Source organism: Pseudophryne corroboree, chromosome 2 (genome assembly GCF_028390025.1).
Source record: "Pseudophryne corroboree isolate aPseCor3 chromosome 2, aPseCor3.hap2, whole genome shotgun sequence".
Taxonomy (NCBI): domain Eukaryota; kingdom Metazoa; phylum Chordata; class Amphibia; order Anura; family Myobatrachidae; genus Pseudophryne; species Pseudophryne corroboree.
Genome location: NC_086445.1, coordinates 444,795,630 through 444,821,739, shown reverse-complemented (window position 1 = coordinate 444,821,739; position 26,110 = coordinate 444,795,630). Strand labels below are relative to the sequence as shown.

Here is a 26,110-nt window from a genome sequence, read left to right as displayed (position 1 = left end):
GAAACGGCGAGGGGGAGACGTCTCGAATTCCAGCTTGTACCCCTGAGATACTACCTGTAGAATCCAGGGATCCACCCGTGAACGAGCCCACTGGTGGCTGAAGTTCTTGAGACGGGCCCCCACCGTACCTGGCTCCGCCTGTGGAGCCCCAGCGTCATGCGGTGGACTTAGAGGAAGCGGGGGAGGACTTTTGTTCCTGGGAACTGGCTGTATGTTGCAGCTTTTTCCCTCTACCTCTGCCTCTGGGCAGAAAGGACGCGCCTCTAACCCGCTTGCCTTTCTGGGGCCGAAAGGACTGTACCTGATAATACGGTGCTTTCTTTGGCTGTGAGGGAACATGGGGTAAAAATGCTGACTTCCCAGCTGTCGCTGTGGAAACTAGGTCCGAGCGACCATCCCCAAACAACTCCTCACCCTTGTAAGGCGAAACTTCCATGTGCCTTTTAGAATCTGCATCTCCTGTCCCCTGCCGAGTCCACAATCCTCTCCTGGCAGAAAAGGACATTGCGTTTATTTTAGATGCCAGCCGGCAAATATCCCTCTGTGCATCTCTCATGTATAAGACAGCGTCTTTAATATGCTCTACGGTTAGCAATATAGTGTCCCTATCTAGGGTATCAATGTTTTCCGACAGGGAATCTGACCACGCAGCTGCAGCACTGCACATCCATGCTGAAGCAATAGCCGGTCTCAGTATAATTCCTGAGTGTGTATATACAGACTTCAGGATAGCCTCCTGCTTTCTATCCGCAGGCTCCTTTAGGGCGGCCGTGTCCGGAGACGGTAGTGCCACCTTTTTTGACAGACGTGTGAGCGCTTTATCCACCCTAGGGGATGTCTCCCAACGTGACCTGTCCTCTGGCGGGAAAGGGTACGCCATTAGTAACTTTTTAGAAATTACCAGTTTCTTATCGGGGGAAGCCCACGCTTCTTCACACACTTCATTTAATTCATCAGATGGGGGAAAAACCACTGGTAGCTTTTTCTCCCCAAACATAATACCCTTTTTTGTGGTATCTGGGGTAATATCAGAAATGTGCAACACATTTTTCATTGCCGTAATCATATAACGAATGGCTCTATTGGAATGTACACTAGTCTCATCGTCGTCGACACTGGAGTCAGACATCTGTGTCTGCCATCTGAGGTAGTGGGCGTTTTAGAGCCCCTGATGGCTTTTGAGACGCCTGGGCAGGCACGGGCTGAGCAGCCGGCTGTCCCACATCTGCTATGTCGTCAAACCTTTTATGTAAGGAGTTGACACTGTTGCGTAATTCCTTCCACATGTCCATCCATTCAGGTGTCGACCCCGCAGGGGGTGACATCACATTTATCGGCACCTGCTCCGCCTCCACATAAGCCTCCTCATCAAACATGTCGACACAGCCGTACCGACACACCGCACACACACAGGGAATGCTCTGACTGAGGACAGGACCCCACAAAGTCCTTTGGGGAGACAGAGAGAGAGTATGCCAGCACACACCAGAGCGCTATATAATACAGGGATACACACTGCACACAGTGATTTTTCCCCTATAGCTGCTATAATACACAATTTGCGCCTAAATTTAGTGTCCCCCCTCTCTTTTTTACCCTATTGAGCCTGGAAACTGCAGGGGAGAGCCTGGGGAGCGTCCTTCCAGCGGAGCTGTGAGAGGAAATGGCGCCAGTGTACTGAGGGAGATGTCCGCCGTGAAAGGGGCGGGGCTTTCTCCCGCTTTTTTCAGGATATTTATGGCAGGGGATTTTACACATATATAGTCTTACTGACTATATTATGTGTTGTTTTGCCAAGTTAAGGTATTTATATTGCAGCCCAGGGCGCCCCACCACCCCGGCGTCCTGCACCCATCAGTGACCGGAGTGTGTGGTGTGCATGGGGAGCAATGGCGCACAGCTGCAGTGCTGTGCGCTACCTTAATGAAGACCGGAGTCTTCAGCCGCCGATTTTCTGGACGTTCTTCTTGCTTCTGGCTCTGCAAGGGGGACGGCGGCGCGGCTCCGGGACCGGACGACCGAGGCTGGGCCTGTGTTCGATCCCTCTGGAGCTAATGGTGTCCAGTAGCCTAAGAAGCCCAAGCTAGCTGCAAGCAGGTAGGTTCGCTTCTTCTCCCCTCAGTCCCTCGAAGCAGTGAGTCTGTTGCCAGCAGATCTCACTGAAAAATAAAAAACCTAAATATACTTTCTTTCTAAGAGTTCAGGAGAGCCCCTAGTGTGTAACCAGCTCAGCCGGGCACAAAATTCTAACTGAGGTCTGGAGGAGGGGCATAGAGGGAGGAGCCAGTGCACACCAGGTAGTCCTAAATCTTTCTTAGTTGTGCCCAGTCTCCTGCGGAGCCGCTATCCCCATGGTCCTTACGGAGTTCCCAGCATCCACTAGGACGTCAGAGAAAAAAAGTTAATAACATCTACTATATATTAATGTAAAAGTCCACATACCATGACAAAAAGTGTTTAACATTATATACGTGTTTGTTGTGTATATTTTTTTCTTGCAAAAGGAAGCTAAAAAGAGGACTGAAGTGTCCTTTAGAACGATAACGGACAGGAAGTCTGTTGTCTGCAGAAAAATAGCCACCACCCCCTAGATAACAACCTTAACGGAAATATTCCAATTCTGATAAGTTTGTGAAGATTTTGCATATACTGTACATTTGTAAATGGTGATGGTGATATTATCGCTTTCACGCTTAGTGGTCTTTGAAATATAAATGTGAATGAACACAATAACTTGATTTTTTTTTTTTTTCTTCAGGTGCCAAAGCATTTCTGTGAATGGATAAAAATAAAGAACAATGCATATGTAAATTAATAGCCAACATTAGAAGCATATCTAATATGCATGCCAATACTGGCAATGAGCACAGTAAATATACTGCCTTTCAAGGACATATTGGAACAGATTGTTCACTCAATAACAACACAAGGGAAGAAGAGGCCGTTGAAAATAAATGTATCAATGTCTTCTAAATGTCCTATTAAGGTCTGTTAATGTCTGTCACGATCCGGACTACTGGACATTATTTTTTACCTTTCAGGTGTCTTCTGAGGCTGGCTCAGCGTTCCAGGGCCGGGTCTCAGTCATGATGTTATGTCCTCACTTCATATTCCCTCCCTGTTAGCTAGCAGGTGCTGTCATAAGAAACTCTTAAATGGAATGGCGTTTCTGGTTCATCGCGGCCTCCACCGCCATTACCGGACTCTCAGTTTGTGGACGGCTTTGCATCACATATCCTGACAGTTGCGGCCTCCACCGCCTTTGCTGCGCTTCCAGCGTGTGGATGGATCCGTGTGACGTCTCCTGTCAGCCGCGGCCGCTTGCCACGATTACCATGTTAAAGCACTACGGGTCTGTGAAGCGCCTCTCACCCGCCGTAGCGTCTGTTGCTGGTGCTGGGGGAATGCTGTGCAGTGTTGTCATTCCCTGGGTCCTGTGGCCGCTGCCGCCATTGCTGTGAAAGTTCCATGTAGAATAACTAGCCAGGTTTCCCTCCAAGAATCCGTATGGGCGCAGCCATGTTGGTTCTGATCATGTGATACTGTTTCTACCAATCCACAGTCCTGCTGAGCTCAACCTGATCACTGATCCAATCCCTGCACTGCTGAGGGTGTAAAGGGACTGATCTTAGACCAGGAAATCGTCAGTGCTTTGGTTGTCATCACCAAGTGTATCCTGTCTCTGCTCTCTGTGACTAACTGTGTTCCAGGTATTCCAGCTCCTGAAGTCTCCAGTTCTACAGAGACCAGCGCCAATCACCACCCTGCGGTGCCTGTCTGACTTCCTTGCATCATCAGTGTACTCTGCGAGTGGCAGTGATTAAACCAAACACCAGCTTCCAGCATTGGGCTTCCAGTGGTGTTCAGCTACCTACCTTCATCGGTGCTCCGTCATCGGTGTTCCTGATATTTACCAAGTACCAAGTCATCTGTTTTTCTATTCATCGATCTCTAGCATCATTATCCGTTTCATTCGGATCTGCACTTCATTCACAGGTTCTTCACCTGCCGTTTCATTCGGCAAAACCGTCAGTCTACAAATACTCATCTTTCTGCAGTACGCTCAGCCTCCGTATTCCATCTACTGATCAGTTCCAGCTATCATCTATTCTACAGCACCTAGGTGTTGGTAAGGACCGTCCATCTCCTTAAACTCCCAAGCTAGTCTTGTGCGGATACCACACCTAAGGAAACATCGCAGCTGTTATTGCTCGTGGAACTATGTACTGTTTTTAATCATCTCTCATATCATCTTGTGCAAACTGCAGGTGTACCACCAGAACTGTGTTTAATAAACAAACATTTCTTTATATCTTTGTTGTCGTGGTCACATCTTCGGGCACTGGTGGTAGAAGTCCTCTATGTCTAGGAGTCCTATTCAGCCACCTAGATTCACCTATACACCAGCCCCTACAACTGAGGCAGCCTCACACCAACACCAGCCCTCAGTTGTGACAGTAAGCACTGACCAAATGAATCCGGCCGGAGACTAAGACCAAGTGGCTAAGCCAATGCAAGAACTGGCAGCCCGACTTGAACATCAGGAGGCTGCACAAGGTCATGTTATCCGTTGTCTCCAGGATCTTTCCTCTCAGCTGGATGGAATCCAAACAACTCTTCGTGGATCCGGGGCGTCTGGTGTATCAATGGCAGTTCCTACAGTGGTAACCCCACCCACCATACCCACTTCTACTCCACGTCTTCATTTACCTACTCCAGCAAAATTCGATGGGACCACAAAAGCTGCAGGGGATTCCTCAATCAGTGTGAAATTCATTTCGAGTTACAGCCTGGCAGTTTTCCAACTGATCGTACAAAGGTTGCCTATGTTATTTCCCTCCTTAGTGGCTCCGCTCTGGATTGGGCATCACCGTTGTAGGAGAGATCTGATACGTTGCTGTCTTCATATACAGATTTTGTGGCAACATTCAGGCGTACCTTCGATGAGCCGGGTCGAGTAACTTCAGCTTCTTCAGAGATTCTCCGTATTCGCCAGGGGACACAAACTGTTGGACAGTATCTAATACAGTTTCAGATATTAGCATCAGAACTGGCATGGAACGATGATGCTTTACGTGCAGCTTTCTGGCATGGCTTATCAGAGCGTATCAAGGATGAACTGGCTACTAGGGATTTGCCTTCTAAGTTAGATGAACTTATATCTCTGTGTACCAAAGTTGATCTATGATTTCGAGAAAGATATTGATGATCTTCCTCGCTCAATTGCCCTAAGTCTACTCCTCCTCCCCGTCAGCCATCTCCATCCAAGGATGAACCTATGCAGATAGGTCATTCACGTCTTTCTCCGGCATAGCGTAGGAGATGTCTCTCGGAGCATCTCTGTCTCTATCTCACGTTAATGCCTGTCCCAAGCATCCGGGAAACTCCAAGCCCTAGCTCACCAAGGAGAGGGTCGGCTAGGAGCAATGCATTCCTCTCCATCTTCAAGTGATTGTAATCTCCCAGTTTCACTCCAAGTGGGTCAGCGTAGAACATTATTGCTCTGTTAGACTCAGTAGCGGCTGCTGAGGAATACGTCAAGTAGTGGTCTCTACCCACTGAGAGACTTTCGTCTTCCATTTCTTTGACTGCCGTGGATGGCAGCAAGATTTCTGATGCAGTCATTTCTTCTAGGACTCTACCAGTTCGTTTGAAAGTAGGAGTTCTTCATTCAGAATTAATTTCCTTTTTGGTGATTACAAAGGCCACCCATCCGGTGGTTCCGGGCCTTCCATGGCTTTGTTTGCATAATCCTCTGATTGTCTGGAGGACGACCCATATCCTGGCTTGGAGGTTCGTCCTGTTCTGGGACTTGTCTTTCCAAAGTACTTCCTGTATGTTCTTCAACCTCCAAGTCTTCTGATGTTCCACCTCCTCAGTATCAAGACATACAGATGTGTTCAGTAAAGCTTCTGCTGATGTCCTACCCCCTCATAGGGAGTGGGATTGTCCTATTGACCTCATCCCAGGGAAGGTTCCACCTCGAGGTCGAACGTATCCGTGGTCTGTACCAGAAACTCATTCCATGGAGGAGTACATTAAAGAAAATTTGGCAAAGGGTTTTATTCGACCTTCTTCTCCAGCCGGCGCAGGTTTCTTCTTTGTTAAGAAGAAAGATGGTGGCCTGCGGCCATGATTTGACTATAGAGGTTTGAATGACATCTCATTAAAGAACCGGTATCCTCTGCCTCTGATTACCGAATGCTTTGACCGGGTTAGCGGAGCAACCATCTTCACAAAATTAGATTTGAGGGGTGCCTATAACCTCATTCGGATCCGGAAGGGTGACGAGTGGAAGACCGCATTTAACACTCGTGACGGACATTATGAGTACCTCATCATGCCTTTCGGATTTAGTAACGCTCCAGCTGTGTTCCAACATTTTGTGAACGAGATCTTTAGAGATATCCTCTATCGTCATGTCGTGTTATACCTCGATGACATCCTCATCTTTGCCAATGATCTGGAGGAACATTGTTTTTGGGTGAAGGAAGTCCTGTCCCGTCTTCGTGTCAATCATCTCTACAGCAAGTTGGAAAAATGCGTCTTTGAAGTCCAATCCATTCCGTTTCTAGGCTACATTGTGTCCGGTTCCGGACTAGAGATGGATCCAGAGAAACTTCAAGCCATTCAGGATTGGCCAATATCTACCACTCTCAAGGGCGTCCAGAGATTTTTAGGATTCGACCAACTATTACAGAAAATTTATTCGAGACTTTTCCACCATTGTGGCGCCTATCACCACCTTTACCAAGAAGGGTGCCAATCCCTCTAAATGGTCTAAAGAAGCCGTGCAAGCCTTCCATCTATTAAAGCAAATATTTACCTCAGCTCCAGTATTGAAACAGCCAGATACCAACTTACCCTTCACCCTTGAGGTGAATGCCTCCTCCGTGGGAGTGGGCGCGGTCTTGTCTCAAAGGGCCAAAGATGGTCGTCTGCATCCTTGAGGCTTCTTCTCTCTGAAGTTTTCCCCTGCTGAGCGCAATTACGCTATTGGCGATCAAGAACTGTTGGCTATTAAGCTGGCTCTGGAAGAGTGGAGGTAATTGCTAGAAGGCGCTTCCCATACCATCACGATTTTTACAGATCACAAAAATCTTCTGTATTTGAAGAATGCACAATGTCTCAACCCCCGTCAAGCCATATGGGCACTTTTCTTTTCTAGGTTCGACTTTAAACTCCAGTTCTGTCCAGGGTCACAGAATCGCAAGGCTGATGCCCTTTCCCGCTCCTGGGAGCAAGAAAATGAGTCTGAGTCTACGGACAAGCATCCTATTATTAATCCAGTGGCGTTCTCCACGGTAAGGATGGACTCTATGCCTCCACCTGGGAAAAGTTTTGTTAAGCCGGCTCTAAGGAAGAAGCTCATGTATTGGGCACATGCTTCCCGTTTTTCCGGACACGCTGGAATCCAGAAAACCCTTGAATTTATCTCCAGATCATACTCGTGGCCGACCCTGAAAAAAGATGTCACAGAGTTTATTGCTTCCTGTCCAAAATGTGCCCAACACAAAGTACCTCGCCAGTCACCCGCTGGGCAACTGGTTCCTCATCGTTCATGGACCCATCTGTCAATGGACTTCATAACGGATTTTCCTGTGTGTAACAAGTTTAATACCATCTGGGTGGTAGTTGACCGGTTCACCAAGATGGCTCATTTCATTCCCCTCACCGGTCTTCCGTCAGCTTCCAAGTTGGCTCAAGTGTTTATTCAAGAGATTTTCAGACTACATGGCCTCCCTGAGGAGATAATTTCTGACAGAGGAGTACAGTTCGTGGCCAAGTTTTGACGAAGTTTATGTCTGGCCCTCCAAGTCAAATTGAAATTCTCCACAGCGTATCACCCCCAAAATAATGGTCAAACTGAGAGGGTGAATCAGGACTTGAAGGCCTTCCTCCGAATTTATGTATCTTCATCCCAAGATGACTGGGTTTAACTTCTTCCTTGGGCCGAGTTTTGTCATAACAACCAATATCATTCATCATCCTCTTCTACGCCATTCTTCACTAATTATGAATTCCACCCCAAAGTTCCAGAATTTCAACCGCTTCCAGCAACTTCAGTGCCAGCAGCTGATATCACTCTTCGTCAGTTTTCAAATAACTGGAAGAACGTTCCAGCGGCTCTACTCAAGGCATCTTTTAGATATAAGAAGCTTGCAGATAGGAAGCGTAGGGCAATTCCTGCCCTTAAAGTGGGTGATCGTGTTTGGCTATCTACGAAGAATCTGAGGTTAAGAGTTCCAAGAATTAAATTTGCTCCCCGATATATCGGTCCTTTTCGAATTGAACAAGTCATCAACCCGGTAGCCTTCAAACTTCAACTTCCTCCATTCTTAAAAATTCCCAGGACATTTCATGTTTCCCTTCTGAAACCGCTGATCCTGAATCTATTCCATTCAGCACTTCCTTCGGCTCCCAAGGTCCAGACTCAACAGGGTGTTGAGTATAAAGTTGCCAAGATTCTGGATTCACTCTTCCGTTATGGTCAACTTCAATATCTGATCGACTAGAAGGGCTATGGCCCTGAGGAACGTTCCTGGACCAATGCTTCTGATGTCCATGCTCCTACACTGGTTCGGAATTTCCATTCAAAGTTTCCACTGAAGCCAAAGAAGTGTCCTGGGGCCACTCCTAAAGGGGGGGGGTGCTGTCACGATCCGGACTACTGGACATTATTTTTTACCTTTGAGGTGTCTTCTGAGGCTTGCTCAGCGTTCCAGGGCCGGGTCTCAGTCATGATGTTATGTCCTTACTTCATATTCCCTCCCTGTTAGCAAGCAGGTGCTGTCATAAGAAACTCTTAAATGGAATGGCGTTTCTGGTTCATCGTGGCCTCCGCCGCCATTACCGGACTCTCAGCTTGTGGACAGTGCCACCACATGATTTTCCGCCCAGCGAAGAATCCTTGCAGCTTCTGCCATTGCCCTCCTGCTTCTTGTGCCGCCCTGTCTGTTGACGTGGGCGACTGCCGTGATGTTGTCCGATTGGATCAATACCGACTGACCCTGAAGCAGAGGCCTTGCTTGACTTAGGGCATTGTAAATGGCCCTTAGTTCCAGGATATTTATGTGAAGAGACGTTTCCATGCTTGACCACAAGCCCTGGAAATTTCTTCCCTGTGTGACTGCTCCCCAGCCTCTCAGGCTGGCATCGGTGGTCACCAGCATCCAATCCTGAATGCCGAATCTGCGGCCCTCTAGAAGATGAGCACTCTGTAACCACCACAGGAGAGACACCCTTGTCCTTGGAGATAGGGTTATCCGCTGATGCATCTGAAGATGCGATCCGGACCATTTGTCCAGCAGATCCCACTGAAAAGTTCTTGCCTGGAATCTTCCGAATGGAATCGCTTCGTAAGAAGCCACCATTTTTCCCAGGACTCTCGTGCATTGATGTACTGACACTTGGCCTGGTTTTAGGAGTTTCCTGACTAGCTCGGATAACTCCCTGGCCTTCTCCTCCGGGAGAAACACCTTTTTCTGGACTGTGTCCAGAATCATCCCCAGGAACAGTAGACGTGTTGTTGGAATCAGCTGTGATTTTGGGATATTTAGGATCCACCCGTGCTGACGTAGCACTACCTGAGATAGTGCTACTCCGACCTCTAACTGTTCCCTGGACCTTGCCCTTATCAGGAGATCGTCCAAGTAAGGGATAATTAAGACGCCTTTTCTTCGAAGAAGAATCATCATTTCGGCCATTACCTTGGTAAAGACCCGTGGTGCCGTGGACAATCCAAACGGCAGCGTCTGAAACTGATAATGACAGTTTTGTACCACAAACCTGAGGTACCCTTGGTGAGAAGGGTAGATTGGGACATGGAGATAAGCATCTTTGATGTCCAGAGACACCATATAGTCCCCTTCTTCCAGGTTCGCTATCACTGCTCTGAGTGACTCCATCTTGAATTTGAACCTTTTTATGTAAGTGTAAGTGTTCAAGGATTTTAGATTTAAAATTGGTCTCACCGAGCCGTCCGGCTTCGGTACCACAAACAGCGTGGAATAATACCCCTTTCCCTGTTGTAGGAGGGGTACCTTGATTATCACCTGCTGGGAATACAGCTTGTGAATAGCTTCCACTACCGCCTCCCTGTCGGAGGGAGACGTTGGTAGAGCAGACTTCAGGAACCGGCGAGGGGGAGACGTCTCGAATTCCAATTTGTACCCCTGTGATACTACCTGCAGGATCCAGGGGTCCACTTGCGAGTGAGCCCACTGCGCGCTGAAATTCTTGAGACGGCCCCCCACCGTGCCTGAGTCCGCTTGTAAGGCCCCAGCGTCATGCTGAAGACTTGGCAGAAGCGGGGGAGGGCTTCTGCTCCTGGGAAGAGGCTGCCTGGTGCAGTCTTTTTCCCCTTCCTCTGCCCCGGGGCAGAAATGAGTGGCCTTTCGCCCGCTTGCCCTTATGGGAACGAAAGGACTGAGTTTGAAAAGACGGTGTCTTTTTCTGCTGAGAGGTGACCTGGGGTAAAAAGGTGGATTTTCCAGCCGTTGCTGTGGCCACCAGGTCCGATAGACCGACCCCAAATAACTCCTCCCCTTTATACGGCAATACTTCCATATGTCGTTTGGAATCCGCATCACCTGACCACTGTCGCGTCCATAACGCTCTTCTGGCAGAAATGGACATCGTACTCACTCTAGATGCCAGGGTGCAAATATCCCTCTGTGCATCTCGCATATATAGTAATGCATCCTTTAAATGCTCTATAGTTAATAATATACTGTCCCTATCCAGGGTATCAATATTTTCAGTCAGGGAATCCGACCAAGCCACTCCAGCACTGCACATCCAGGCTGAGGCGATTGCTGGTCGCAGTATAACACCAGTATGTGTGTATATACCTTTTAGGATATTTTCCAGCCTTCTATCAGCTGGTTCCTTAAGGGCGGCCGTATCGGGAGACGGTAACTCCACTTGTTTTGATAAGCGTGTGAGCGCCTTATCTACTCTAGGGGGTGTTTCCCAACGCGCCCTAACCTCTGGCGGGAAAGGGTATAGTGCCAATAATTTATTAGAAATCAGCAGTTTTTTATCGGGGGAAAACCACGCTTTATCACACACCTCATTTAATTCATCTGATTCAGGAAAAACTACTGGTAGTTTTTTCACACCCCACATAATACCCTTTTTTGTGGTACTTGTAGTGTCAGAAATATTCAATGCCTCCTTCATTGCCGTGATCATGTAACGTGTGGCCCTACTGGACATTACGTTTGTCTCCTCACCGTCGACACTGGATTCAGTATCCGTGTCTGGGTCTGTGTCGACCATCTGAGGTAACGGGCGTTTTAGCGCCCCCGACGGTGTCTGAGACGCCTGAACAGGCACTAATTGATTTGCCGGCTGTCTCATGTCGTCAACAGTTTTTTGCAAAGTGCTGACACTGTCACGTAATTCTTTAAATACGACCATCCAGTCAGGTGTCGACTCCCTAGGGGGTGACATCACTAACACAGGCAATTGCTCTGCTTCCACATCATTTTCTTCCTCATACATGTCGACACAATCGTACCGACACCCAGCACACACACAGGGAATGCTCTGAAAGAGGACAGGACCCCACGAGCCCTTTGGGGAGACAGAGGGAGAGTTTGCCAGCACACACCAGAGCGCTATATATATACAGGGATAACCTTATGTAAGTGTTACTCCCTTTATAGCTGCTGTTTTATATTAGCTGCCAATAGTGCCCCCCCTCTCTTGTTTTACCCTGATTCTGTAGCAGGACTGCAGGGGAGAGTCTAGGAGCCTTCCTTCCAGCGGAACTGTGAGGGAAAATGGCGCTTGTGTGCTGAGGAGATAGGCTCCGCCCCCTTCACGGCGGCCTTTTCTCACGCTTTTTTTAGGAAAACTGGCAGGGGTGAAATGCATCCATATAGCCCAGGAGCTATATGTGATGTATTTCTTTAGCCATATAAGGTTTAAACATGTTTTATTGCGTCTCAGGGCGCTCCCCCCCCAGCGCCCTGCACCCTCAGTGACCGGAGTGTGAAGTGTGCTGAGAGCAATGGCGCACAGCTGCAGTGCTGTGCGCTACCTTATCTGAAGACAGGAACGTCTTCTGCTGCCGATTTCTCCGGACCTCTTCGCTCTTCTGGCTCTGTAAGGGGGCCGGCGGCGCGGCTCCGGGACCCATCCAGGCTGAACCTGTGATCGTCCCTCTGGAGCTAATGTCCAGTAGCCAAGAAGCCCAATCCACTCTGCACGCAGGTGAGTTCGCTTCTTCTCCCCTTAGTCCCACGATGCAGTGAGCCTGTTGCCAGCAGGACTCACTGAAAATAAAAAACCTATTTAAACTTTTACTTCTAAGCAGCTCAGGAGAGCCACCTAGCATGCACCCTTCTCGTTCGGGCACAAAAATCTAACTGAGGCTTGGAGGAGGGTCATAGGGGGAGGAGCCAGTGCACACCAGCTAGTCTAAAGCTTTTACTTTTTGTGCCCAGTCTCCTGCGGAGCCGCTATTCCCCATGGTCCTTACGGAAGTCCCAGCATCCACTAGGACGTCAGAGAAAAACAAAAAACAGATAGGGGCTTTTATGAGACAAAGCCGCCAATTCCGACACTCGCCTAGCCGAAGCCAAGGCTAACAACATGGCCACCTTTCAAGTGAGATATTTTCACTCCACCATTTTAAGTGGTTCAAAACAGTGCGCCTTAAGGAAACTCAACACCACGTTAAGGTCCCAAGGCGCCACCGGAGGTACAAAAGGAGGCTGAATATGCAGCACTCCCTTCACAAAAGTCTGTCCTTCTGGGAGAGAAGCCAATTCTTTTTGAAAGAAATTGAATAAGGCCGAAATCTGCACCTTAATGGAGCCTACTTCTAGGCCCAAATTCACTCCAGTTTATAGGAAGTGAAGGAAAACAGCCCAGATGGAATTCTTCCGTAGGAGTATTCCTGGCCTCACACAAAGAAACATATTTTCGCCATATACGGTGATAATGTTTAGTTGCCACGTCTTTCCTAGCCTTTATCAGCGTAGGAATGACCTCATCCGGAATGCCCTTTACCGCTAGGATCCGGCGTTCAACCGCCATGCCGTCAAATGCAGCTGCGGTAAGTCTTGGAACAGACCGGGCCCCTGTTGCAACAGGTCCTGTCTTAGAGGAAGATGCCACTGATCTTCTGTGAGCATTCTCCTGCAGATCCGGATATCAGGCCCTTCGTGGCCAATCTGGAACAATGAGAATTGTCTGCACTCCTCTTTTTCTTATTATTCTCAACACCTTTGGGATGAGAGGAAGAGGAGGAAACACACAGACCGACTGGAACACCCACGGTGTCACTAGGGCGTCCACAGCTACCGTCTGAGGGTCTACTGACCTGGCGCGATATCTTTTCAGCTTTTTGTTCAGGCGGGACGTCCTCATGTCTATTTGGGGCAGTCCCTACTGACTTGCAATCTGTGTGAAGACTTCCTGATGAAGTCCCCACTCCTGGATGCAGGTCGTGTCTGCTGAGGAAGTCTGCTTCTTAGTTGTCCACTCCTGGGATGAACACTGCTGACATTGCGCTTACATGATTTTTCGCCCAGTGAAGAATCCTGGTGGCTTCTTGCCACTCTGCTCCTTGTGCCGCCCTGGCGGTTTACATGAGCCACTGCGGTGATGTTGTCTGATTGGATCAGTACTGGTAAGTCGCGAAACAAGGTCTCCGCTTGAAGAAGGGCGTTGTATATGGCCCTCAGCTCCAGGACGTTGATGTGAAGACAAGTCTCTTGACTTGACCCAAGACCCTGGAAGTTTCTCTCCTGTGTGACTGCTCCCCAACCTCGGAGGCTCTCGTCCGTGGTCACCAGAATCCAGTCCTGAATGCCGAACCTGCGGCCCTCTAGAAGGTGAGCACCCTCACAGGAGAGATAACCTGGCCCTGGGGGACAGGGCGATCAACTGATGAATCTGTAGATGTGATTCGGACCACTTGCCAGTAGGTCCCATTGGAAGGTTTGTATGACGCCACCATCTTTTCCAGGACTCGAGTGCAGTAATGCACTGACAACTGTTTTGGCTTCAATAGGTTCCTGACCTGAGTCATGAGTTCCTGAGCCTTTTCTATCTGCAGATAAACCCTTTTCTGGACCGTATCCAGAATCATGCCCAAGAAAGTCAGACCAGTTGTAGGAATCAACTGCGACTTCGGGATATTGAAAAAATAAGAATTTACTTACCGATAATTCTATTTCTCGTAGTCCGTAGTGGATGCTGGGAACTCCGTAAGGACCATGGGGAATAGCGGCTCCGAAGGAGACTGGGCACAAAAAGAAAGCTTTAGGACTACCTGGTGTGCACTGGCTCCTCCCCCTATGACCCTCCTCCAAGCCTCAGTTAGGATACTGTGCCCGGACGAGCGTACACAATAAGGAAGGATTTTGAATCCCGGGTAAGACTCATACCAGCCACACCAATCACACCGTACAACTTGTGATATGAAACCCAGTTAACAGCATGATAACAGAGGAGCCTCTGAATAGATGGCTCACAACAAGAACCCGATTAGTTAACAATAACTATGTACAAGTATTGCAGACAATCCGCACTTGGGATGGGCGCCCAGCATCCACTACGGACTACGAGAAATAGAATTATCGGTAAGTAAATTCTTATTTTCTCTGACGTCCTAGTGGATGCTGGGAACTCCGTAAGGACCATGGGGATTATACCAAAGCTCCCAAACGGGCGGGAGAGTGCGGATGACTCTGCAGCACCGAATGAGAGAACTCCAGGTCCTCCTCAGCCAGGGTATCAAATTCATAGAATTTTGCAAACGTGTTTGCCCCTGACCAAGTAGCTGCTCGGCAAAGTTGTAAAGCCGAGACCCCTCGGGCAGCCGCCCAAGATGAGCCCACCTTCCTTGTGGAATGGGCTTTTATTGATTTAGGATGCGGTCATCCTACCGCAGAATGCGCCAGCTGAATAGTGCTACAAATCCAGTGCGCAATAGACTGCTTAGAAGCAGGAGCACCCAGCTTGTTGGGTGCCATCAGGATAAACAGCGAGTCAGTTTTCCTGACTCCAGCCGTCCTGGAAAAATAAAATTTTCAGGGCCCTGACTACGTCCAGCAACTAGGAATCCTCCAAGTCCCTAGTAGCCGCAGGCACCACAATAGGTTGGTTCAAGTGAAAACCTGAGACCACCTTTGGGAGAAACTGAGGACGAGTCCTCAACTCTGCCCAATCCATATAGAAAATCAGATAAGGGCTTTTACATGACAAAGCCGCCAATTCTGACACACGCCTGGCCAAGGCCAAGGCCAACAGCATGACCACTTTCCACGCGAGATACTTTAGCTCCATGGTTTTAAGTGGCTCAACCAATGCGACTTTAGGAAATCCAACACCACGTTGAGATCCAAAAAGTGCCACAGGAGGCACAAAAGGAGGCTGAATATGTAGTACTCCTTTAACCAAAGTCTGAACTTCAGGCAGTGAAGCCAGTTCTTTCTGGAAGAAAATCGACAGAGCCGAAATCTGGACCTTGATGGAACCCAATTTGAGGCCCAAACGTCACCCCTGCTTGCAGGAAGTGCAGGAATCGACATAGTTGAAATTCCTCCGTCGGGGCCTTCATGGCCTCCCACCAAGCAAATATTTTCGCCAAATGCGGCGATAATGTCTTGCGGTGACATCCTTCCTGGCTATGATCAGGGTAGGGATGACTTCCTTCGGAATACCCTTTTCCTTTAGGATCCGGTGTTCTACCGCCATGCCGTCAAACTCAGCCGCGGTAAGTCTTGGAACAGACAGGGTCCCTGCTGCAGCAGGTCTTGTCTAAGCGGCAGAGGCCAAGGGTCCTCTGCCAGCATCTCTTGAAGTTCCGGGTACCAAGCTCTTCATGGCCAATCCGGAACCAAGAGTATGGTTTTCACTCCTCGCCTTCTTATTATTCTCAGTACCTTGGGTATGAGAGGTAGAGGAGGAGACACATAAACCGACTGGTACACCCACGGTGTCACTAGAGCGTCCCCAGCGATCGCCTGAGGGTCCCTTGACCGGGCGCAATATCTTTTCAACTTCTTGTTGAGGCGGGACGCCATCATGTCCACCCGTGGTCATTCCCAACGGTTTACCCGCATTTGGAAAACTTCTGAATGAAGTCCCCATTCTCCTGGGTGTAGGTCGCCCATCGGAGAATCCTTGTGGCTTCTGCCATCGCCATCCTGCTTCTTGTGCCGCCCTGTCTGTTTACATGGGCGACCGCCGTGATGTCGTCTGATTGGATCAGTACCGGCTGGTTCTGAAACAGGGGCCTTGCTTGGCTTAGGGCATTGTAAATGGCCCTTCGCTGCAGAATATTTATGTGAAGCGAAATCTCCTTGGAAATTTCTTCCCTGTGTGACTGCACCCCAGCCCCGAAGGCTGGCATCCGTGGTCACCAGGACCCAGTCCTGTATTCCGAATCTGCGGCCCTCTAGTAGATGAGCCCTCTGCAGCCACCACAGCAGCGACACCCTGTTTCTTGCTGACAGGGTTATCCGCTGTTGTATCTGTAGATGGGACCCGGACCATTAGTCCCACAGGTCCCACTGGAACGTCCTTGCGTGGAGTCTTCCGAATGGAATTATGCTTCGTACGAAGCTACCATTTTTCCCAGGACTCGTGTGCATTGATGTACCGACACCTGTCATGGTTTTAGGAGGTCTCTGACTAGAGATGACAACTCCTCGGCTTTTTCCACTGGAAGAAACACTCTTTTCTGGTCTGCGTTCAGAAACATTCCCAGGAACAGAAGACGTGTCGTCGGGACCAGCTGTGACTTTGGAATATTGAGAATCCAGTCGTGCTGTTGTAGCACTTCCCGAGAGAGTGCTACCCCCACTACCAACTGTTCTTTGGACCTCGCCTTTATCAGGAGATCGTCCAAGTACGGGATAATAAAAACTTCCTTCTTGCGAAGGAGTATCATCACTTCTGCCATTACCTAGGTAAAGACCTTCGGTGCCGTGGACAACTCCACCGGCCGCGTCTGGAACTGATAGTGACAGTCCTGTACCACATATCTGAGGTACTCCTGGTGAGGAGGGCAAATGGGGACATGCAGGTACGCATCCTTGATGTCCAGGGAGACCCTGTAATCCCCCTCGTCCAGGCTCGTAATATCCGCCCTGAGCGATTCCATCTTGAACTTGAATCTTCTGATATAAAAGTTCAAGTATTTTAATTTCAAGATGGGTCTCACCGAAACGTTTCGGTACCACAACCACTGTGGAATAGTAACCCCTTCCTTGCTGAAGGAGGGGCACCTTGACAATCACTTGTTGTGATTATAGTGTTGAATATCCACCAACACCGTCTCCCTGGCAGAGGGAGGTGCCGGTAAGGCAGATTTTAGGAAACGGCGGGGGGAAGAACATCTCGAACTCCAGCCTGTACCCCTGAGATACTACTTGAAGGACCCAGGGATCCATGTGAGAGAGCCCACTGTCCGCTGAAATTTCTGAGACGGGCCCCCACCGTACCCGGGTCCGTCTGAGCAGCCCCCGCACCATGCTGTGGACCTACCGGACGCAGGGAGGACTTCTGCTCTTGGGAACTAGCTGTGTGTTGCAGCTTTTTCCTCTACCTTTGCCTCTCGGCAGAAAGGATGAGCCTCTAGCCCTCTTGCTTTTCTGGGGCCGAAAGGACTGTACTTGATGATACGGTGCTTTCTTTTGTTGTGGGGTAGCCTGTGGCAAAAAAATCGATTTCCCAACAGTAACTGTGGAAACGAGGTCTGAAAAACCATCCCCAAACAGTTTTACCCCCTTATAGGGCAACTTCCATGTGCCGATTCGAGTCGGCATCGCCTGACCATTGCCAAGTCCATAACACCCGTCTGGCGGCAATGGACCTAGCGCTTATTTTTGATGCCAGCCGGCAAATATCCCTCTGTGCATCACGCATGTATAAGACCACGTCTTTTATATGCTCTATTTTCAGCAAAATATTGTCCCTATCCATAGTTATTTTCCGACAGGGAATCTGACCACGCAGCGGGAGCACTGCACATCCATGCCGAAGCAACGGCTGGTCGCAATATAATGCCCTAGTGTCTGACTATATCTTATAGGGCAGGCATTCCCAACCGCGGTCCTCAAGGCACACCAACAGTGCAGGTTTTAGTGATATCCAGGTTTCAGCACAGATGATTAAATCAAAATAACTGAGGTACTAATTAAGTCACCTGTGTTAAAGCCTGGATATCACTAAAACCAGGACTGTTAGTGTGCCTTGAGGACCGTGGTTGGGAAACACTGTTATAGGGTAACCTCCTGCTTTCTATCAGCAGGTCCCTTCAGGGCGGCCGTATCCGGAGACGGTAGTGCCACCTTTTCTGATAAGCGTGTAAGCGCTGTATCTACCCTATGGGGTGTTTCCCCGCGTGACCTATCCTCTGGCGGGAAAGGGTACGCTGCCAATAACCGTTTTAGAAATTCTCAATTTCTTACCGGGGGAAGACCACTCTTCCTCACACACCTCATTTAATTTCTCAGATGCAGGAAAAACTACTAATAGTTTTCTCTCACCAAACACAATACCCTTTTATGTGGTACCTGGGGTATAATCATAAATGTGTAATACATTTTTCATTGCCTCAATCCTGTAACGGGTGGACCTATTTGGAGGGTACACCAGTCTCATCGACGTCGACACTGGAGTCAGTATCCGTGTCGACATCTGTGTCTGTTATCTGAGGTAGCGGGCGATTTTAGAGCCCCCATGACATTTGAGACGCTGGAACAGGCACAAGCTGAGTAGCCGGCTGTTCTGTGTCGTCGACCTTTTATGTAAGGAGTTGACACTTTCACGTAATCCTTCCATAAGTTCAACCACACCGGTGTCGACCCCGCAGGGGGTGACAACATATTTACAGGCATTCGCTCCGCCTCCACCTCATTATCCTCCACATACCTGTCGACACAGCCGTACCGACACACAGCACACACACAGGGAATGCTCTGATAGAGGACAGGACCCCACAAAGCCCTTTGGGGAGACAGAGGGAGAGTATGCCAGCACACACCAGGGCGCTATATATCACAGGGATAGCACCTATAAAAAGTGTTTTCCCTTATAGCTGCATATATATATGTATACTGCGCCTAAATTGTGCCCCCCCTCTCTTTTTAACCCTTTCTGTAGTGTATTAACTGCAGGGGAGAGCCAGGGAGCTTCCCTCCAACGGAGCTGTGAGGGAAAAATGGCGCCAGTGTGCTGAAGGAGATAGCTCCGCCCCTTTTTCGCGGACTTTTCTCCCGCATTTTTATGGATTCTATCAGGGGTTAATGTACATCCATATAGCCCTGGGGGTTATATGCGATGTATTTTTGCCAGCCAAGGTGTTAATATTGCTGCTCAGGGCGCCCCCCCCAGCGCCCTGCACCCATCAGTGACCGCAGTGTGAGGTGTGCATGAGGAGCAGCCACACATCGGCGGCAGAAGACATCAGTCTTCATCAAGGTAGCGCACAGCACTGCAGCTGTGCGCTACCTTGATGAAGACTGATGTCTTCTGCCGACGATTTTCCGGACCTCTTCTTGCTTCTGGCTCTGTAAGGGGGCCGGCGGCGCGGCTCTGGGACCGGACTCCGAGGCTGGGCCTGTGTTCGATCCCTCTGGAGCTAATGGTGTCCAGTAGCCTAAGAAGCCCAAGCTGGCTGCAAGCAGGCAGGTTCGCTTCTTCTCCCCTTAGTCCCTCGATGCAGTGAGCCTGTTGCCAGCAGGTCTCACTGAAAATAAAAAACCTAAAACTAACTTTTATCTAAGAAGCTCAGGAGAGCCCCCTAGATTGCACCCTGCTCGGTCGGGCACAAAAATCTAACTGAGGCTTGGAGGAGGGTCATAGGGGGAGGAGCCAGTGCACACCAGGTAGTCCTAAAGCTTTCTTTTTGTGCCCAGTCTCCTGCGGAGCCGCTATTCCCCATGGTCCTTACGGAGTTCCCAGCATCCACTAGGACGTCAGAGAAAACAGCTGTGTTGCTGTAACACCTTCAGTGAAAGCGATACTAATTGCGACATCCTGCTTGCGCAAGAGCACCATCATTTCCGCCATTACCTTGGTGAAAATCCTCGGTGGAAAACCCTGGTAATGACAACCTGTACCGCAATTCTTAGGTACGCCTGATGAGGTGGATATATGGGAACATGAAGGTATGCATCCTTTATGTCCAGGGATACCATAAAATCTCCCCCTTTCTAGGCTGGCGATGACCGCTCTGAGCGATTGCACCTTGAACTTGAACCTTTTCAAGTATAGGTTCGAGGATTTTAAATGTAAAATGGGTCTGACCGAACTGTCCGGTTTCGGGACTACTAACAGGGTTGATTTACTACCCCTTCTCATGTAGAAGTAGGGGAACTTTGACCACCACCTGTTGATGATACACTTTGTGAATTGCATTTAACAGTAGCTCCCTTTCTGGGGGAGAAGCTGTTAAGGCCGATTTTAGAAACCGGCAAGGAGACACTTGTTCGAACTCCAGCTTGTAACCCTGGGAAATAATTTCTATTGCCCCGGGATCCACCTGTGAGTGAACCCAGATGTGGCTGACCAGTCGAAGACGTGCCCCCCCTGTGGCGGACTCCCTCAGCGGAGTTCCCGCATCACGCTGTGGATTTTATAGAGGCCGGGGAGGACTTCTGCTCCTGGGAACTAGCTGTGGTTGGCAGCTTGTTTTCCCTGACCTTACCTCTGGCAAGAAAAGACTATCTTCGTACTCTCTTGTTTCTATATAACCGAAAGGACCACATTTGTTAATGTGGTGCTTTCTTAGGCTGTGAGGAAATACATGGCAAAAATTTTATTCAGTTGCAGTAGTTGTGAAGACCAGGTCAGAGAGACCTTCCCCAACCAATTCTTCACCCTTGTAAGGTAAAACCTCCATATGCCTTCTGTCCATTGCCGGGTCCATAGGACTCGTCTAGCAGAAATCGACATAGCGGTGATTTCTAGAACTCAGTAGGCCAATGTCTCTTTGAGCATTTCCCATATATAAGACAGCATCTTTAATATGACCCAGGGTCTATAAACCGGTATCCTTATCCAGGGTATTAATTTCCGTCGATAAGGTACCTATCCTTGCTGCTACAGCACCACAAACCCAAGCCGACCCCAACGCCGGGTTGAGTAAGGTACTAGATTGTGTAAATGGACTTCCAGGTAGCCTGCTGTCTGCGATCAGCAGGTTCCCTGAGGGTAGCCATAATGGCAGCGCTACCTTTTTTGGATAAGCGTGTCCAAGCTTTTTTCCCTCTTGGGGAAGATTCTTACCGTATCCTGTCCTTAGTCGGGAAAGGATACGCCCTAAGAATCCATTTTTGGGAATCTGCAGTTTCTTGACTAGAGATTTCCAAGCCTTTTCAATAACTCATTCATGAGATGGGGGAAAGTTTACCTCAGGTTTCTTTACCCTATACATGTGTACCCTCGTGTCAGGGACAGGGGGTTTGATATGCAAATCATCTTTTATTACAATAATCATATATTGAATACTTTTAGCCAATTTTGGCTGTAACTTTGCATCATCGTAGTCGACACTGGAGTTAGAATCCGTGTCGGTATCTATGACTATTATTTGGGATAGTGGGCGCTTTTGAGACCCTGAAGGCCCCTGCGACATAGGGACAGACATGGGTTGACTCCCTGGCTGTTCCTTCTCATCTTTTGTGCAATAAATTTACATTAGCACTTAAAACATTCCACATATCCATCCAGTCAGGTGTCGGCGTTGTCGACGGAGACACCCCATTCATTTGTTCCCCCTCCTCCCTAGGAGAGCCTTTTACCTCAGACATGTCGACACATGCGTACCGACACACCACACACTCAGGGAATCCTCTTATCTGAAGACAGTTCCCCCACAAGGCCCTTTGGAGAGACAGAGAGAGAGTATGCCAGCACATACCCCAGCGCTATATGACCCAGGAAAAAACACAATAAACATATGTTTACCCAGTAGCGCTGTGTATAAATGTATATATGCGCCTAATTATGTGCCCCCCCCTCTTCTTTAAAAACCTCTTTAACTGTGGTATAAGCAGGGAAGAGTCTGGGGGAGCTTCCTCTCAGCTGTGCTGTGGAGAAAATGACGCTGGCGAGTGCTGAGCGAGAAGCCCCGCCCCCTCGGTGGCGGGCTTCTGTCCCGCTCAAATATACCGAAAACTGGCGGGGGCTCTATATATATATATATATATATATATATATATATATATATATATATATATATATATATATATACACACACATACATATATATACACACACACACACACACACACACACACACACACACACAGTGGCCAGCTGTATATATACTATTTTTGCCAGAAAAGAGGTTTATATGCTGCCCAGGGCGCCCCCCCCCCGCCCTGCACCCTTACAGTGACTGGCGTGTGTGAGGTGTATGGGAGCAATGGCGCACAGCTTCACCGCTGCGCGTTACCTCAGTGAAGATCATGAAGTCTTCTGCCGCTCTGAAGTCTTCTTTTCTTCTCATACTCACCCGGCTTCTATCTTCCGGCTCTGTGAGGAGGATGGCAGCGCGGCTCCGGGACGAACTCCAGGGTGATACCTGTGTTCTGACTCCCTCTGGAGCTAATGGTGTCCAGTAGCCTAAGAAGCAGAGCCTTGAAACTCACAGAAGTAGGTCTGCTTCTCTCCCCTCAGTCCCTCGATGCAGGGAGTCTGTTGCCAGCAGGCTCCCTGAAAATAAAAACCTAACAAATACACTTTCTGTCAGAAAACTCAGGAGAGCTCTCTGAAAAGCACCCAGTCTCCACTGGGCACAGTATCAAACTGAGGTCTGGAGGAGGGGCATAGAGGGAGGAGCCAGTGCACACCCAGACCTAAAGTCTTTCTTAAAGTGCCCATGTCTCCTGCGGAGCCCGTCTGTCCCCATGGTCCTTACGGAGTCCCCAGCATCCTCTAGGACGTACGAGAAAGAAAAGCTACATTACCTATACACAGGCAATTCCCCAGGTCAGTTGGTCCCTTGTATTTAGATGAAAGTTGACTACACAAGTATAACTTGGCAGGCATGATAGCTGCATGTGTACACACCACACATCTAAACTCTGTCAGCGCGGAAAGCTTTACTGTTTTATAAACAGGACAAGGGAAAATGCTGCCAAGTGAAATGCAATCTGCATTATTATGACATGTGTTATCAGACGAAGGAGCAGCATGCTCCCATTCATCTGCTCTACTTTTTCTGGGACTGGGGGTTGTGACTTAGGGTCTAGTCTGCTCGCACACTAGAATCTCCAATACAACAATGACCTGCTCTCATTTGTTGAGTGTTGTAAAAACCATACCAAAAAACAAATAATAATAATAATAATAATAATAATATAGATTTTAGGCCTATGCACATTTACAAAACAAAAAGTCCAGTATGCATCTAAACGCAAAATGTGGACTAGCCCACATTTATTTTTCACACATTTTATTTGGTACATAAATGCAAAAAAAGTATATTTAAAATATACAGACCTACTTGTGAACACACTCAAATAAGTCATCCTTTATTTATGTAATTATATAAGGGTACAAAAGTCCCCTCCTTTTCCCAGGTGTCACACATACATAAATGCCAGCTAAAAGGAATCTGGTACATCTGTGCTGATGACAGAACTGATGTGTATGAACTTCCTATAAAATAGCATTTGGCAGGTCACTGACACATCTCCTGGAGGTGTGCTGCTCTGGGCATCCTGATGTGACCGACTGACAGGTTGTTCCAGCCAGACCACATGACACAGATTACATGGTTGTGCAGATACCTGTAATAAATACAACAGATGCTCTGTCCCTCGTCTAAGTATTAATTATTAATACTCATTAAGTGATTAAACCTGTGTTTTAACTGTAGCACTGTTTTCTTTTAATAAATCACTGTCACACAAAATGGCAATGGAGAAAGCCACGGATGACCACTGGGTGAAAATCCAAAATAGTGCTTGGTTTGACCTTACTGACATACTGTAGGTACAAACAGTTAAACACATTCAGATTTTCTAAGTGCTCATGGTCACCATTGAGAAAAATCAGTTTGTTACCAAAAGTACTGTAGCAAGCAATTGTGCACATAAATCATCATCTCATTTGACATGTCTGATTGCAGATCCATTTAGGAAAGCCAAACTGTGCAAATGCCTGTAACCAAGATGGATGACAGGGCCACAATAAGAACAAGGTTTGCAGCCAGCTGATGACAGCACACATGTTAATTGTGGTTTTCACTGACCACATTTTCTGTCTTGTGCTATAAAAGCTTATCCATTTCCATAAAAGTTTCCATCAGAAACAATAATCATGTAAAACCAAAGGTCATCTAGATCTGCACGTATGTGTGCTGCTTAAAGCAAGCTACACAGACATTTTTATTCAATAATTGTATTTACATATTTCTAAACTGTAACCATAATAAACAAGTAAAGTCTAGACAAGCAAATTTTTATTAACAACCACTTTCAAAACCTTAATACCTACTGCATAAAAAAAGAAAGAACAAATAGCTAGACTAGAATATGGTAACAGATTAAGGGGCCATAACAGGTGATAAAATCGCCCAAACTCGCACTGCGATAACTGATTACATCGCAGGGGTGTATCAATTATCGCATGCCGGGACAGAGCTTGCGGTCAAGCTCTGTCCCAGCGATGACACTCCGCAGCATCATCGGGGTATTTTTCGTAAAAAATGCTCCGAAGTCCTACTGCTCATGCCCCATACCTGCCCACATCACCGCCTGGTCGACACCCCCTACCTCTGTCGTGACTAACCCCACGTGCCGCGGACCCCACCCAGCGGATCAATATACTTACCAGTCCAGGAAACCAGTCCACGCTGCTCCTGCTTGGCTGCCGGGGCGCCGGATCCAGCGTGCTACGCGGTGATCCCCGGTGCTGAAAAGTGCGCTGCCACTTTGCAGCATTACTTTACTGCACTGGGGTCACAGCGCAGCACATAAGGGAGCCAGCGCCCTGCAGCGCTCAGCGGAACAGCGGACACCGGCACCATGGACAGGCGAGTATTGTTTTTTGGGGTGTTTTTACTTTTTTCTTTTCACACTTCTCCATCGGACACACATAGCTGATCTCTGGAGCCGGGTCCCCGCTCAGCTTTCTCTGCCAAGGGCAGAGAAAGCTGGGCAAAAGGGTGCAGATCGCAGTGCTGCCCTGTGATTACGCCAGCCTGAGCTGGCGAGATTATCACAGGGCACACTACGGTATTTTTTTTTTTTTAAATTTGGCCATATCACATTTCCCATTATAAGTATGAGGAATGAGATGAGGGTTGCTTAAAAAAAGTGAATTAAAGGGTTTGGAGCAGTTTTTCATGAAAACTGCTCCAAATGCCCTTTAATACATTCAGGTAATACAAAAATAATGTGAAAAGGGTGTGAAAACACCCTTTCACACATTATTTTAGTAAAAATAATGATAATAAATAGACCTCTAAGTGCCTAAAAAAATAAAAATAAAATAATTACTTAATGAAGTTAATAAAATTGCAAGCCTTGAGCCCAAAATACCTAAATTATCAAGGCTTACCTTCTTTGGCTAAATACAGCTCTTTAAATTTTGCCCTCTTCTGATTAAATTCCTGCTCCAGTTGCTGCTTGGTCCGATGAAATTCTGCATTGATTCTTTCCAGTTCTTCCACTCGTTTCTGCAGAGCAGCTGTTAATTAAAAGATATCAAGGTTCACTTTTATCATAAGAATGGAGCACAGTTTACAAGTTTACTTCATAACTAACTAGCCACCCTTAATGTATTATGTACCACCACAAGAAAGAACGTATTCCATGAACATATTTACATTAATTAAACCAAAAAAAAATGTATATACTGTAAAGGCCCATGTACTGTATATCTGGAAAACTGAGATTTTAAAAAGGAGAAGCCAATCTTGTGTGGCCAATTTTGTTTCCCTTAGAATTGAAAGGATCTTGCAGCACTTGTTAGATACTCTCTAGCAAAGAGTATATAACAGTAACTACGAAAGTTGAAATGGCACAGCCAACTTTCAGGGGAAGAGAATGTACTAGGAAATGCATAAACGCCAGGTCACACCCCTACATCATCTGCTGACTTCACAGTTTCTAAAGCTTCCTGCGTC

The 26,110-nt window shown here is 48.0% G+C and overlaps 1 protein-coding gene across 1 annotated transcript in view; it reads right to left on the bottom strand.

Annotated features, from left to right (window-relative positions):
• The window catches only part of RABEP1 (rabaptin, RAB GTPase binding effector protein 1), a 162,205-nt gene that overhangs the window by 94,592 nt on the left and 41,503 nt on the right, over positions 1-26,110 (bottom strand). The window contains exon 2 of the mRNA XM_063953673.1: positions 25,543-25,671. Coding sequence (XP_063809743.1) covers positions 25,543-25,671 — 129 coding nt within the window. The remainder of the gene's footprint in view (positions 1-25,542; positions 25,672-26,110) is intronic.